Below are 16,252 nucleotides of genomic sequence, written 5' to 3' on the forward strand. Positions count from 1 at the left end.
TACGTCCATGAATGAGGCACGGTCTGAAAAGAGTTTGAGCCATCAGGCATTGGCTTTAAGCACATAGTAGACTCACTGTTCTGATTTTGCATCTGATTAGGGTAAAAGATAAAACCCCATTCTCCCATGCCCCAACTACCTTTTCATTTCCTTAACTGCACTGAATTCACAATCAGTTCTTTGTGCACAGTATATCTACTTCTATTATTAAACACACCAGCCAATCTTTCTCTCAAGCAGTCTGCTTGTCTATTGATTCCTTTACTGAAGATTCTCAAGAGCAGAGTTTAGGAATTGGATGAAAGAAATGCATTATCCATATGAAGGAACACTTACTTACAATCATTTTCTCTTTATAACTTGTAACACACCATAGTTGAAAACATTTCATATGAACTCTGTCATATTAGCTAACAGATGGCATAAGTTCTCAAAACTATTGGATTCAGTGACTTATATACTTCAACACAACATCAGTGTTATGATGACTACATAAAATTCCTCAATTATCCAACTCCTAGAGAATGTTACAGTTTTGTCATTGCCTCCAGTCTCTGTTACTTTATATAGAATTGTTAACTAATTTCATAAATCACTTGATTGCTTGATGTTACATAAATAAGAGTGTAAGGGTCTGAAAGTGTTAATTTTGAGGAGCTTATAAAGCACTGACTGAATGACAACATCACATGGACTCAAGTGAGGAAACAGCTTTGGACCAGGAAGAATGACACCAAACATCAAGTTCTCCTTCATAATCATAGTAACAATGTCCATCTCACCAAGGTCACTTGTACATCATTGCATTTGCCTACCCAGTTTAAAACTTTAAGGCAAGAGCCACTTAAGTAGTTTCCTTCAACCACATTAGACAAATTAGACTCTGTAGATCACAGATGTTAAGTCTGCTTTCTCTGCACAGATGCTACCAGGCTAACTGAGTTTTTCCAGCTATTCTGATTTTACTCCTGCAGATCACTTCCAAGAAAGAGGATAATTGCAACAATCTATCAAATGTGTTCTGCATCAAGATGAGCTGTGGAGAGGGTCCATCATATAACGTTTGGAATGTTAGCCAATTTTTAAAAAAAGGCTTACCTTCAGTTTTTGGTTCCTTGATGCATCAAACTATCATAAATGTTATATTTAAAATAGGTAATCTGAAACTTATTAACATGATGCATCATCGTTCTGAAGTTAAAGCTTAGCTTGCTATGAATGAAATTTGATGCAATACCCATTTTTCTCCTTCATCACTGTAGATGTTGATTTTGGGAACGCGATCTACCAATTGAAAGAAGCGTGCAGCAGCTATTTTAGCCTTTGCGTAGTCTGGGGTGTATGACGAGGCTCTTCCCAGTGCTGTACCACTGGTTACTATGGCAGAAATAACTCTGAAATAAAGTAACATGATTGAATTTAAAGCTATTAAACTTTGTGACTTACAAATGATACAATTTTTTTTATTTTAAAATATGGTAATTGTACCTGAATACAATGCTGAAATGAAGGCTCTCAGCAACAACCAAATAACCACCAAATCTATATGATGCAGCATTGGCCAAGAAAATTATGGATTGGGCAAAGCCAAAACATAAGCCATAAACATTCGCCTTTTTAATTGCAGCTCTGTAAGGGGCTTCTAACTGTGCCTGATACAATTGCACAAACATTTTCTCCTTTGCTAAGCCAGCTATTGTTCGGATGTTACTCAGGGCTTCACTGGAAATCTAGAGATTAAGAAAATAATGAATTGAGAGTATGATTGTTGGAATTAGACAAAATTTTATGTATCAAAAAAGACAATAAACTGAAGTATACCTGGCCTGCAACTTCAAGGGCTTGCTTATCCTGATTTGCAAATCCTGTTAACATTCTAGCTTGCAGGGCACCAGACAGTGCCAGAAAAGGTAGAAAACAGAGTATAACTAAAGTTAGTTTCCAGCTAAAATAGAAAGCGATGATCAAGGACACTCCTATATTGGTAAGAGAATTCACTATCATTCCAATCTGAGATCCCGTTGCCTGAAGAAAGAAAAACAATAGAAAACTCATTATAGAAATTGCATCCATGATACAACATAAACACCAGTTCATTTACATAACTTCTTAAATTTTTTCATGGGATGGGGCTGTCACTGTCAAGGACAGCATTTGTTGCCCAGTTACCCTTGAACTGAGCAGTTTGCTCCACCATTTCACAGAGCAGTTAAGATTTGATTGCATTGCTGTGAGTCTGGAGTCACATATAGGTCGGACTAGATATTGATGGAAGAATTGCTTCCCTAAAGATCATCAGTGTACCAAATGGATTTGTAACAGCAAGTGATGATAATTGTCATGGTCATATCTCCAGAGATTAGCTTTTAATTCAAGATTTTATTACCTGAATTTAAACTCCACAAGCCACTCGGCGTGTTAGGGGGATATGATGCACAGGCAGTAGGGTGGCAGGCATCCAACAGGGCAGAAGGATGCTTCTGATCAGAAAAGGAGGCCTGTGAAAGATACACTCGTACTCTTTTCTGCCTGAGCCACAAACAGATATGCCAAACTAACTTCCTCCTGCCAGCCACAAAAGAGTGGCCAAGCAGCAAGTGACTCCCTAATTGAGCACTAAATAGCCTAAACTTGCATGAGGAGAAAGTGAGGACTGCAGATGCTGGAGATCAGAGCATAAAATGTGTTGCTGGAAAAGCGCAGCAGGTCAGGCAGCATCCAAGGAGCAGGAGAATCGACATTTCGGGCATGAAGAAGGGCTCGTGCCCAAAACGTCGATTCTCCTGCTCCTTGGATGCTGCCTGACCTGCTGCGCTTTTCCAGCAACACATTTTCAGCTCTAAACTTGCATGAGGCCTTGTTCAATACCCCTAAAATTATGGAAAGGTTGGGCAGCTTGCAGGAAAGGAACTCATGATAGTTTACAGCAGAGCACTATAAATGTTTGTTCCAAACCTCATGTTTTTGTACTATTTCATAATAATTAAAAGCTTGATCCCTTGCCACAGCTAAGTCATATTTTGCTATTGAGAGCAATTTTAAGAGTCTTAAGTGCTGGGGAACACTTTCTTCTTGGCAGTGCTAATAATGCACTGTCAATGATTTTCCAACCTTTGAATAATGTGTGAATTTCCAATCCATGTCGCTGGTATCTGTGCTAGTAACCTTGTAGAATTCTCAATTCTCTCCTGGCAGAAATTATTCAAAAAGGAGAGGCATCAAATTTATCACAGAGATCTAGGACTATTGATTTGGACTATTGTGAATAATAATCTAGATCTTCCAATAATGACACATATAAGTAATTTAACAGTGCAATCCATTCGCTTGGTGAGACCATTTAACCTGGGGTAATGTGGGGTTCAGCAGGAAGAATAGAAGAGTTAAACATTATTAACATGGGGACAGACTGTTTGTGTGGAGTTTGCATCCATGGTATTTTACTTCTATTTCCCATCCCTTGGTTCCACTCTTGATCTTGTCATGGGTTTGTTTTGCAGTGAATAGATCCCTGGCCTCTTCCTTGCCGCTGTTGCTATATTGATCCACCTGTTTTCTGTTTGGCTGTGACCCATTGTAGCCTCTGGCTACACATTTGAAGCCAGATTTCTTGTATAGGTGTTATTTGGTACCTAATGCTCTGCATTATGCTTGGAATGAAGGACAGGTTTGCAGTGTGTGCAACAGATTGCATTTAACAAACAGCCTGTTTGATTTATATGATCTGGTTACTACACTGATAGATTTAGCTGAATCAGGTATTTGCTACAAGGACTTCGTATTTACTTCCATCTGTTGACAGTGAATCAATTCTGCAACTTTTTGTTTTGTCCAACAGGTCTTTTTAGAACTCCTCAAGAAGTGTTGAGGCAATCATGAATTCATTATCCACTCTGACAGTTCAGTTCTAAAATGTTGCATGTATTGCCCTTGTAATGAGCATTGACTAACAAACTCCAATGATTCATGTTTTTGTCGGCCAGTAGGACATTAACTCTTACACGCAGCTTATCTTCTAGGACTTCCCATTTCCTCGTGGGGTCTTTCTGGTTGTCATCAGATAAACCTGACGAATTGGCTCTGTGTAACCCCTTCTCACCAATTCCCATCAGTACTTTCATAGCTTCTTTAACTAGTTCTCAACAGATTGATCTCTGAAACTTAGCTGCATTCTTTGCTTAAAACATTTAAACACAGGTAGAAGTTCTGTGGCCTTCCAGTTCATGCCAGTGAATTAAGTACCCAGCTCTCTGCTGTCCTTTTGCCTTTTTCAGACACTATTGATATGTAGGATTTTTTTCAGTAATCAGATTTCAATGGAAAATTTCATATGTATTTTCAGTAATATTCTGCTCAGCTTTCTGCTTTTGCTTTTGTTTTGGATTTTTAGTTTGAAGTTAGACATGCTTAGCTTTGTTCAGTATACAGCTGATTCCCAATGGACCTTCAAATTTTAAATAGCCATTGAGATAGTACACATTTGAATCAGCTGGCTAGTTCTAAGAAACTGGTCATCACAGATATACTCACAGTCCGAGATGTCACCTGGAATATTGTGCATTGTATTAGGCACCACACTTTAGGAAGAATGTGGACACATTGGAGGGAGTGCAAAGAGGTTTATTAGAATCATTCCAGATTGGAAAAACTTCAGTTGTGAGGATGGATTGAAGAGATTCAGACTATACTCCTTAAGACACGAAGGTTAAGAGAGGCCTGCAAAGAGTTGATAGGGAGAAAGTATTCCCATGATAAAAGACTGAAAATGAGAGGGCATAGATATTTTAAGTGATTTTCTGAAACAGAAAATGAGATGTGAGAAAAATATTTTTGTACCATGAGTATTTTGTGTCTGGAATGCACTGCTTAGATGTATCGTTGAGGCAGGTGTAACTGAGGCATTCAAGAGGGCATTAGAAGATTGTTTGAACAGGTAAATTTGTAAGGGCATGAGGAAAGTCAGGAGAATGGCACTAAGTCAACATGCTTATTTAGAAAGTTGGTGCATACATAATGGGCTGAATAGCCCTCTTCTTGGCCATAACACCTCTGTGATTCTGTGAATTTAAATTTTTGATTAAACCTCATTTTATTTTGTTTTCTATACTGTGAGAACTTCTAGATTGCTGTTGTATTTTGTTCTCTGATTGGTCCGTTGGTCTACAACCCTGTATGGCCATCTGATTTGTTTTGCTATTTTACTTTAAAATAAACAACCACTACTGTACGTCATGTAGTGCACCATGATTTCATCACTGCCACCATGTAGCAATGATCCCATTCCTGACACCATGCAATGACATTCTATATCACAGACATGGTACATGGATTCCATTTACTTGAAGATCTCTGATTGCTTTATTTATGACTACAATACAAACAGTGCAATCTTTGAGAAGATTTATAGCTCAGGTTGATGTTCAGGTTGTAAACTTACAACCTGAATACAGATAGTACAGAGCAATCATGTAGAATTTGTAAGCCATGGCAGCAGACTAATGAAGCTAGGCATTAAATAGCATAGAGGTAAAAACAATAACTGCAGATGCTGGAAAATCTTCCAGCACCACTAATCCAGTATTAAATAGCATTGGCCTAATGCCAACAACGATCTATGGACTGTAAGCATGCATTGTCTGCCAGTCACCTAATCTCATCCTCATTTGAGGTTATTCATTGATCAGTTTACTATTCAATAAAATCATGAACTCATGAGGTAGACCTTGTAGCATTTTGGCCTTCTCTAATGTTTATTATGATTTTCTTTATACTTTTGTTATTGCAGACAGAAATTATTATCTTACCCCTTGAACTTGTGAAGCATCTGTCGCAAGTCTTGTTGTTAGTGTCCCAGGGCTGTTCTTGTGATCATCAAACCAGGCAATTTCTTGTCCTAACATTGCTTGGAAACCTAACCTCCGTAGTCTTCGTGTCAGTTTTTCACCAGATTTGGCGAAAAAGTAACACTATACAAAAAATAAAATAAACCAATTTTGGAAAAGAATATACAGACTATAATAGCAATGCAGGAAGAATTAAAAATATTGGAAAATTACATGGCACAATGGAAGGTTATCAATATATGGATCAGGGATCGAATGGGATGCAAATTACTCATCCAAAATGTCAAATTCCTAACTAGTGTTAATTTGGATGGATTATGTTACATTCCTTTGAGAAAGAATTGAAAATACAAAATTGCCTAAAGTTCAATAGTAATTGATTGTTTTGCTCATATTCTGCTCAAGGGTCTGATCAATGGTGGACATGCTAAACATCAATTTCAAATATCATTTTTCAAATTTGGAATTATAATATCTTGATGGGGTGAAGTAGTCAGAACCTGTCCTTGCATTGAGAGTCATAGTGTTGTAGAATCATATGGCATGGAAACAAACTCTTCGGTCCAACTGGGCCATGCTGACCATAATTTCAAACTAAATTAATCCCATCCACTTGCACTTGGCCCATATCCCTCCAAACGCTTTTTATTCATGTACTTATCCAAATGTCTTTTAAACATTGTAACTGTACCCACACCCACCACTTCATTTGGAAAGTTCATTCCACACATGAACCAGTCTGCATAAAAAAGTTGCTCCTCACCTATACTACTTCTGATCTGAAGATTTTATTGCAGATAGTGAGGCCACAAAACACGAAAGCTCAATGGGATCAACAAAAAAAATCAGCAGGAATAGTCAGAATTGAAAAAACAATACATTATCATAAGGAAATATGTTTATACCTGTAGGAATTGTGTCAGAAATGATACCATTCCAACAATGGCAAAAAATAAGCATATTACATTGATCCAATTCCTTTTCTGTTCTTCATTTTGTATGGAAAATGTCTGGAGAAATAAATGAGACAATTATTACATTTAGTTTGGATTGTGTTATTCAAATTGACCAAATGGTAAAATGGGAAAAAGCTTCTTACCCCAAGTATCTGACTGAACAGCACTGCGTAGACTGGATTGACACCACCATTAACAGCAGCACCAAATGAACCAAGCAATATATATGGCCACTCAGCAATATTATATTTCAGAATCCTAGTCACTGGTGCAGGCTTAATATTCTCCTCCTCCTCCTCTATGCCCTTATTGTAAAAAAATCTCTTTTAGATTATAATTCAATTGTCCCAATTAAATTTATAGACAAGTTACAGGATGGCAGCTATTAAAAAAAATAAAATTTTATGATGTGATAGAATAAGCAGAGTGTTGTACTGGCAATAAAAATTGTATAATTTGCTGAAAATTATTGTGAATTCAATCAAAACCCATCTAATTGTTGAAATGTCATTGATTCTTGAGTGTCCTTCAGTTTTGAGTGAAGGACAATTGAAGCTGATTTAAATTTTTGATGATTTTTTAAATTCTCACTTTAAGATTTGTATATTCCCTGTCAAACTAATACATAGATTATAGAAAACCAGAGTCAAAAAGAGAAGTTATTATGTTAAATTAAATTCAATAAATTGTGAAGTAATTTTGTTTGGAAGAATGTAAACAGACTATGTAAAATAAATAATATGATTCAAAAGCAGGTACAGGAATAGAGGTACTTGAAAGTATATGGACGGAAATCATTGATGATGGCAGTATAGGTTGGTACAGTAGTTAATGAAGCATTTAGAATCCTGCCTTTTACCAGTAGGGGAATAGAGTACAAGAGCAGGGAAATTAAGTAAACCTGTATTGAACACTTGTTTTGCCTCAGCCATGGTACTGTGTCCAGTTCTGGGACATGTACTTTAGGAGAGATGCAAAGACATCACAGAATAAGACATGACAGAAATGTATGCATAGACTTGCTGGATTCTGATAAATTTATTGTGTACTCTGCTCATTGCCAGTACAATTATTCTCCTAGAACACTTGATCATTAATCTTTTATTGTAAACTTAAAATCCCGAGTGACTTTCCTTCTGTTCAAATAATAAATCTAAAATCGGGTAATTGGCAATAGATTTCTGAGTAAATAAATGGAATTTCGAACCTTTTCTTCACCACCAGGAAACCCAGAGGAACAACGGGCTGTTGAAGCAACATCTCCAGTTGTAGACAAATCGGAGAGTAGGTTTGACATCTGAGACCTGGAACGCTGGCGAATTGAGGATCTGCAGATATTTAATAGATTCTAATACAGTTACATTTTTCAATCTGTATCTTAAAATAGCAAAAAGTTCAATTTGTTTATTTGGAAAGCATTAAGAAAAAAAGTGTTTATCTAATTATTATTATCATTGTCAAATTGAGCTCTCTCTATTGTTTAATATAAACAAAGTTAAAGCCAATTAGATACAAATATATATTGTGCCAAAATGTGCATTTGTGTAAAATCATTCTTGATGCACACAGCCTGTAAATGGAAGTTACAGGAAAACATTTTCCTTTGTAAAGCTTGAATGCTTTATAATGCATAACTGAGGCATCATCTCCTAGCATGCTGCTTTATTTATTGAACTGCTACTTAACTTAAAGTAGGCAGTAGTCCAAAGATACTACAGAAGACCAAGAGTAGAAGAATTACATTGTATGCAAGATTTTTCTGAAAAGTGAAAGGGCAGTGCTGAAAGCTGGATTGAATCCTAAATGGAGTAAGCATATCCTAAAGCTTGTAAATCAGAATCCACCAATGGGACTTAGCAGGGGTTTGGAAATTCAGTGGTCTAATTGTTGGAGGTGGTCTGGACAGTTCTCTTCAGCACAGTTCCACTGCAATCTTTCTCTAGGTGACCCCAGGTAATGGCATTAACATAAAGAAGAGGAAAATCAAGGGTCTTTTCTCCATTTTATTGCATGCAGCAGGTGTGAAAGGGCCTGGCAGTGGCAATCCTGGTGAGGTCATGAGAAAGAAATTTTTCATGAAGTAGAATATGCTGGAAATACTCAGCAAGTCGCATGACATTTGCAAAGAGAGAATTAGAAACAATTAATCAAACTGAAACATGAACTCTATTCCTTATAGGTGTTTTCTGATCTGCTGAGAATTTCCAGCAGTTTCTTTTTTTTGTTTTTATTTTAGATTTTCAGAAAGGGAAATCTTTGGAGAAATAATAAAATGACTCATGGATAGTATTGCCAACCTCCTGGAATGGCTAGGTGATAACTGGAATCAGTACTGATCTCCCCGTGATCAAAGAAAATCTTTGGAGATATTGGTACAAGTTGCTTCCTTCTTTGCCAGTATCTATACTTTGCATGTACACGATGATGTTATCATGTGCTTTAACATCAGCGGCAGAGGGAGAAGGAGAAGTGAGGGGAAACACGCTTGGTGTTTCTTGGTCTGTTCCATCAATAATACAGGTAACAGACACTGCTTGTGTACATATATGGGGCTTGTGCAATTATAATTGCAGCCTTCTTCAATGGATTGCTGGATGCTGTTCAGAATGTATAAGGTAATAAAGTACATCTTTTCAAAGAAAGATTTTTGATGAGGCCAGATGGTGTCTTAATGCCAGCCTGTTTTTAATGGGAACATTGTTGGCATGGAACCCTATTTGTTGGCTGGTCCATGTAAAAAACTGACCACCTGAAACTTACAAATTCTGGTACTGTATCCTTTTGACAGGAATAGTTCTAACTTTAAAATTATGTCTCTTTGATCTCCCCCATCAGAGGTACCCTGTCATTCCATCTCACCAATCTTTCCATAAATGTCTGCCAGAATAGGCTGTGTTTGCTGACACCAGTCCATCTGCACTTTAAAACATTTTGGGAGAGTTGGGGGGAAGGGGATGGGTTTTGGGACATGGGCTTTAGGACATAGGGAGGTCACTGAGCTCTCCCACCCCCCATTCATCTCCCTTGCTCTTCACTCAACCACCCTGATTCTCTCCCTCCATTCTCTATCCACTACTCCATCCGTGCCTTGATTCTCTGCCACTGAACCCCATTTCAAAAGCTTGTACGCTTTTCAATTATGTCACATGTGTATTCAATGTGATGGCATAATGTCTGGAATTGTGTGCATGCACATGTCTGGATCAGTGCACATGTGCAGTTGCATGTGTCAGCAATTATTGCACTGAGGATATTTCCAGCCATTGTTGGCAACATTTCCTTGCAGTGAGGGAGGAAATGTTTTTCAGCAACTGGTATTGAAATGTTTCAATAGATACCGAGACAAAAATATGAAAGTTCTCACTAAGCGTAGCTTGACATCCATTTACCTGCATGCATTATGAAATGTTATTTAGAATGTAAAACACATGTGAGGTGTTGGCACTTAAGCGGATCTGCAATAGTAGAGCTGAATCAAACTACAGTTGTCAGGGAGCTTAGAAATGACCAATCAAACGTAATGTGCCCTAAAATGGCAATCTGGTCCCTTATAAAATTTTGTTGGTGATTTCCAGAAATAATGTTCCCTCAGTGTGCACTTATTTAAAAACTAAGAAAAATTTTGTTCCAAGGTGCCCATGGTACAATGTTTTCTTCTTACCGTAAACTTGCTTGATAGCTCCCTCTTCTAAAAGACTGTTGCTTTTCAATTTTTGGCTCTTCAGTAGGACCGTTTCCTGCCACTAAGAAATGAGTAAGCATGGCAAGTTAGCAAAAATAGTTCACCCATCAATAGAAAATTAATCAAACATTGTTTTTGTTTTCAACATGAAAGAAAATAATTGTTGCACAAAAAAATTCTTACTTTGTCTTGCTTTTTCATTGAGAGCTTTATCTCCCTGGTTTTGTAGAGTTACTAAAGTGAAATAAACCCCTTTTCTTTTGAGTAGTTCTGCATGTTTTCCCTGTTCTACAGCCCTTCCATGTTCAAAGCCAATTATCACATCCGCATTTCTTACTGTGGACAATCGATGTGCTATAGAGATCGTTGTTCGACCTAACCGAACCTTTGCAAAGGAATGAATTCAACATGCTTTCAGAAATTCTGAATTTAGTTTCTTTCAGATGATAATTCAATATAATTATTTACTTCATTAGTTAACTTATATAAAGCAACAGGAACTGGTCAAACAATCATACAAAATAACAATAAGAACATCAGCAAAAACAATAATCCTTTAAATCACAACTTTAAAGTTGAAATACATCCAAACATGTTTCTGAAAAATATAAAGATAAAAGACCATCAAGACTAATGAAGACTAGTCACCAAAAATGTGATCAAAGAGATCAATGTACAGAGTAAACGGGGCAGAGAGGTTTGGGGAGAGAAGTCATGGAAATGAAGTCAAAGTTGATGAAGATGCAGCCACTGACAACAGGATGAAGAGGAACGAGCTAGGTACGTTTTCAATAAAGGCCAGATTCACAAGAATAGAGGACCTAGGGTGGCTCAAAAGCTAAAGTGACTTTAAGAAGAGATATCAGCCAATGGTTTTTCTGTATTTTTGTAATAAAAATGTACCTTATCCAATGCATTTTGAACAACAGCCTCACTCTCATTGTCTAGTGCTGAAGTTGCCATGTCTAGTAACAGAATTTTGGGATTTCTGACAAGAGCTCGAGCAATAGCAATGCGTTGCTTTTGTCCTCCACTCATTTGGCCTCCACCTTCACCAACGAGGGTGTCAAATTTCTGAAAAAATTAAATGAGTTGGGAATTAGAGGTAGCAATATTCAAACATGATATCTTTAGGAATGGTATATGTACTTAGTTGAACACTTACACAACGTAAATCTGATGCACAAAAATGTCCAGTGTGGGAAATGGGAAAAATGGCACAACACAGTCATAGAGCTGTAGAGATATACAGCACAGAAACAACTTATCCAACACTTACTATTCATATACCCGTCTAGGTGCATTTTAATGTTGTAATTGTAATAACATCTACCACTTCCTCTGGCAGCTCATTCCATACACACACCACCTTTTGCATGACATAGTTGCCCCTTAGGGCTTTCTTTTTTGGCATTGACAAGGTTTTCTTTAGCTTGGGAAAAGCAGACTCCTAGACTACTATATCTGAAACTGACTCTTGGGATGTGGGTGTCACCATCTGTGCCAGGTTTATTACTTAATGTTAAGATTGTGATAAAAGCTGGAAAATTGGGCAGAATCTTCTAATTTTGTTTTCAAATGTGGTTTTTGCAAAGTGCTACCAAACCCTCCATCACACCCATTCACCCATGACCACTACCACAGTCACCATGACCACGATCACTAACATGGACAGGTACATCCAGCGTATTCTTTGTCTATCAGGCACCTAAATGATAATCTTGCTATATTAGGCTGGATCACTTCCTACGGTAGCGATGCTCTGCCTTGCCTGCAGGATCCAGGCAATCACAAGCCACAGCACCCATGAGATGCAGGACTGTTGAAAGTGCAGCAATGCAGATGTGCAAGAGCAGTTGGTACTGTTGATCACTTATCAGGAGGGACTCAGGGTGGGGGTCACATTAAGAGGGAGGCTTGTGGGTTGCAAGAAAGTGTAGGGGTGGCTTTCAACAACCAAACATTGACATCTTTCCATGCCCTGATTATTCCTAGATTGGAGCACCCAAAACCACCTCGCCCCCGCAACCCAATGAGCAGCCTGTTCTGCTTTACATATTAGGAAGGCTGCCAATGTTCTCATCTACTGGGAATGGAGTTAATTATTAATTGACCATGTAAGGGCCTTAGTTGACAGCAGAGGAGGAAGGTTCAGTTTAGGCCTTCCCAACCAGAATCTAATTCTTGTGGTGCCAGCAAGAGGTAGTTTATCTCCTGAATCCAACCCATTGCAATTACTTTCCCTACCACTATGGGTAGATTCTACTCATTGTTTCTCCACCCTTAATAATCTTTGGAAAGCATTTGGAAAAATATTCATATAGTCAGCAACAATTAAATTTAATAGAACAGGTATTTGTTTTCAGAGCACGGTACATTATTCAAATATTCTAGGCTGCAAAACTATCTTGGCTATTACCAAAATATATTGTCATAATTGAAAGGAAGTCACTTGACTTTAATACTTGAGACTTGCATGGACTTAAAATAGTTTTAAGATGGAGTCCTAACTTATGGTCTTATGGATACTAATGATTTAAAATAGCTACTGTGATCACTTGACAAGCACAAACACAATGAAACTGGCTCATCAGAATTACCACTTTAATCAAGAGTCCCTGAAACTCATTGAGATGTCAACAAGTTTGCAACACTTGTTTTATTGACACTTGTATGACAAATTCATGCATTGGGAGATGAAAGATTATCTGTGGAATATTCAATTTGAAAAAAGGTGATGGAGCTACATTTTGATTGTTAAAATGAACCAGATGTCAGTAGCTTTGAGCAGCACAGAGAGAGAAAGCAACATGGACTCATAGCAGCAAGAATACCGAAAGCTCCTTTCTCTCCCTCCTCTCTTGACCTCAAAATCCAGTCCCTGGTGATTAAATAATAAAGACCAACAACTACTCACTGAGAACTCAAGATCTACAACTTTCACCACTGCAGAAGAAACAAAGTGACAGCTGAACAGTTAGGACTCAAATTTAAAATTCAATATTCCAAATACTCAAAGACCTTTAACAGTGGTGACCTTTACTTTTGTGTCTGAATGGACATTGTTACCTGTTTTGTGTGAGTTTGATGTCACATTTTTATTTTTTTTTAGGCTAATAAAGTTCCCCTTTTTTCACTCAGTAAAACTTTGGAATTTACACCTTTTTAAAAATGGAATTAATTATTCTTCGTTTAAAGTGTGACAGTGTGATAGATGTCTGCTTAAAAAGAAATGAAAATATTTAAGGGCCTCTGTTTCTGAAATATTAACTTTGGTTTCTTTCCACAAATGCTGCCAGACCTGCTGAGATTTTCCAGAAATTTCTGTTTTATTATATTTGTGAAATACGAAGAGGAGTTTTAAAAGAGAGGAGCTGATCACTTCTCATTTATTCATGTTAGAAATGGGGAGACGTGTTGTTTTTGCAGATATAGAAAAAGCATACAGAAAAGGGGTACAGCAAGAGAACTATTAACTCTGCAGGTATTTAGGGAAGAGTATCTCTACTTTTCAGTGTATAATTGTGGTTTGGTGTGTAATTATTATAGCAAATAAGTTCTTTTTAAAAATTATGTTTTCAGCAAAAAACTAAGATAACCAAAATGCTTGGGCTATACAAAATGACACAAGTTAATGAAATGTCCGGGGATGGAATGTACCAGCAGAATTGACACAAAATATTAAACCAGATCTTGATGTACTGTCAACAAAATAATATGTGTGTCAGCACTTACAGAAAGGAAGGTTGCCAACCTGGGGAAGGGGGCAATTGGCGTGGAGCATAGATGGGCAGAGGCAAAATACTAAGAGAGATTGGGTAATGCAGGAGTCTGGAGAGCAGCTCAAAAGTATAACTGTGTAGTAGTTTGAATAATCATCATTTCAATTGCTTTCTGCAATTGGGGTCCTTTCTTGCAAGATCGTAGAATAAATTGTCTTGTTTCCAGCTTTGGTGGTCTCGTCTAAATTTTATTGAATTTTGTTTCTAACATTCATAATAATAGAATGAACCTAATACAAGAAATAATATATTCTGTTAATATCTTTAATAAAATATATCAGGGAACTTAATAACAGTAGTCAGTTGAATATAATTTAAGTGATTGTTAGTGTATTGGTTATTCACTTTCTATATTATAGAACATTCACTTACAATATATTCACTACAATTAAAACAATCTAATGTATCCCTCTTCTGGAGGGAATTAGAATAACATCATGTAAGGGTAGTGATAACGTACCCTTATATCCAATTTATGTAAGAATTGTGCTGAAATAGTCTCTCAAGCAAGAAGGAAAAGTGATTTATGATCCTATTAACTAAAAGTTCTACTGTTCTTTATTTGAGAGACTGCTTTTATTTTCAATACAGATTTAATATTTACATCTACACTTGCTCTTTACAATTTGGAATGAAGGATAAGGTAAGATTCAATTCATTGCCTGGGATATATCCCATTAAACTACTGCGTGACTGGATAATACTTATTCTTCCACATGCCAATAGTGCTTGTTAGATGTTACCTGAGGTAGATCCATAATGAAGTTATATGCATTGGCCTCCTTGGCTGCTTTGATAATCTGATCCTTCGTCAAATTGTCACAACCATAGCGAATGTTTTCTTCAATGGTGGTAGCAAACAAGACAGGCTCCTGTTCAACAATTCCAATCAAAGAACGTAGCCATTGAATATTCAGAGAGCGAATATCATGACCATCCAGAGTGACCTGCAAGAACAAGTCAAATTTATAACAACACAATGTCATTGATGCATTATGTGGTTAAGATAATTTAATGTAATATTATTGTTTCAAATATGATCTATAGATATTAATAGTGTTTTTAATAATAAAACTGAATATTTACTTCACTGAATATGATTTGATCCAAATTTAATCATAAATATGCATAGAGTTTTGAAGATTAATTTTGCCTAATAAGTCCACAAGTTGCAACTTGGCAAGTAAAATGTAAACTAATATAAGATCCCCTTCTCATCCCAACATTTATTCATTCATTAGCTGATTGTTGTTTTGTAAAAAGAAATTACTTGCATTTACTGCAATACCATTCCTACCTTCAAGATATCACATTATACATAACAGCAAATAAATTATTTTTGAATCAAGGTCATTGTTTGGAGTCTTTTACATTTACTCAGATGGGGCCTTACTTCTATGCCACCTGAAACAGTGCAAAACCCCCTCAGTATTTCATTAGGTAATTATCCTAGGATGTATGTTCACATTGTCAGCAGATAATGAACAACTCCACATCTGAATGTAACTTTTACAGTTTGACTTTCATGTTCAGTTCAATGAAAACTGGTTGGGAAAGGAAGAATGTATTTTTACAGATAGAACCATTAATTTCTAATTTATGTTCACCACAGAAAAGGTAAGATAATGCAAATGTCAAAGATACTTCTCACTCTGCATTGCTATTGGATCTGATTACCTTGTCTTACATTTGTCAGTCTGAGAGATCTTCAATTTTTCAAGCATATAATGATTGTTTGAGCAGTCTAAAAACTCACAAGGCCTGTATGCCTTGAAATGCCATCAGGGAATTCTTATTTTGTTTTTACTTAGCAGCTCTTAGTTCTTACACCTTATGTCTAAGCTTGACATACAAATGATGAATTCTGGATTAGTGGTGCTGGAAGAGCACAGCAGGTCAGGCAGCATCCAAGTAGCTTCGAAATCAACGTTTCGGGCAAAAGCCCTTCATCAGGAATAAAGGCAGTGAGCCTGAAGCGTGGAGAGATAA

At 36.9% G+C, this 16,252-nt stretch overlaps 1 protein-coding gene across 2 annotated transcripts in view; it reads right to left on the reverse strand.

Annotated features, from left to right (window-relative positions):
* The window catches only part of LOC140482293 (bile salt export pump-like), an 83,832-nt gene that overhangs the window by 15,711 nt on the left and 51,869 nt on the right, over positions 1-16,252 (reverse strand). The window contains exons 15-25 of one of the 2 annotated variants that reach the window (XM_072579529.1): positions 15,007-15,210; positions 11,385-11,555; positions 10,665-10,866; positions 10,461-10,542; positions 8,007-8,127; positions 6,943-7,104; positions 6,749-6,853; positions 5,805-5,966; positions 1,822-2,025; positions 1,489-1,730; positions 1,238-1,394 (exon numbers count right to left, since the gene is read on the reverse strand). In XM_072579529.1, the coding sequence (XP_072435630.1) occupies positions 1,238-1,394; positions 1,489-1,730; positions 1,822-2,025; positions 5,805-5,966; positions 6,749-6,853; positions 6,943-7,104; positions 8,007-8,127; positions 10,461-10,542; positions 10,665-10,866; positions 11,385-11,555; positions 15,007-15,210 (1,812 nt within the window). The remainder of the gene's footprint in view (positions 1-1,237; positions 1,395-1,488; positions 1,731-1,821; positions 2,026-5,804; positions 5,967-6,748; positions 6,854-6,942; positions 7,105-8,006; positions 8,128-10,460; positions 10,543-10,664; positions 10,867-11,384; positions 11,556-15,006; positions 15,211-16,252) is intronic. The other variant, XM_072579530.1, reaches the window with a different exon arrangement.

Source organism: Chiloscyllium punctatum, chromosome 10 (genome assembly GCF_047496795.1).
Source record: "Chiloscyllium punctatum isolate Juve2018m chromosome 10, sChiPun1.3, whole genome shotgun sequence".
NCBI classification, from domain to species: domain Eukaryota; kingdom Metazoa; phylum Chordata; class Chondrichthyes; order Orectolobiformes; family Hemiscylliidae; genus Chiloscyllium; species Chiloscyllium punctatum.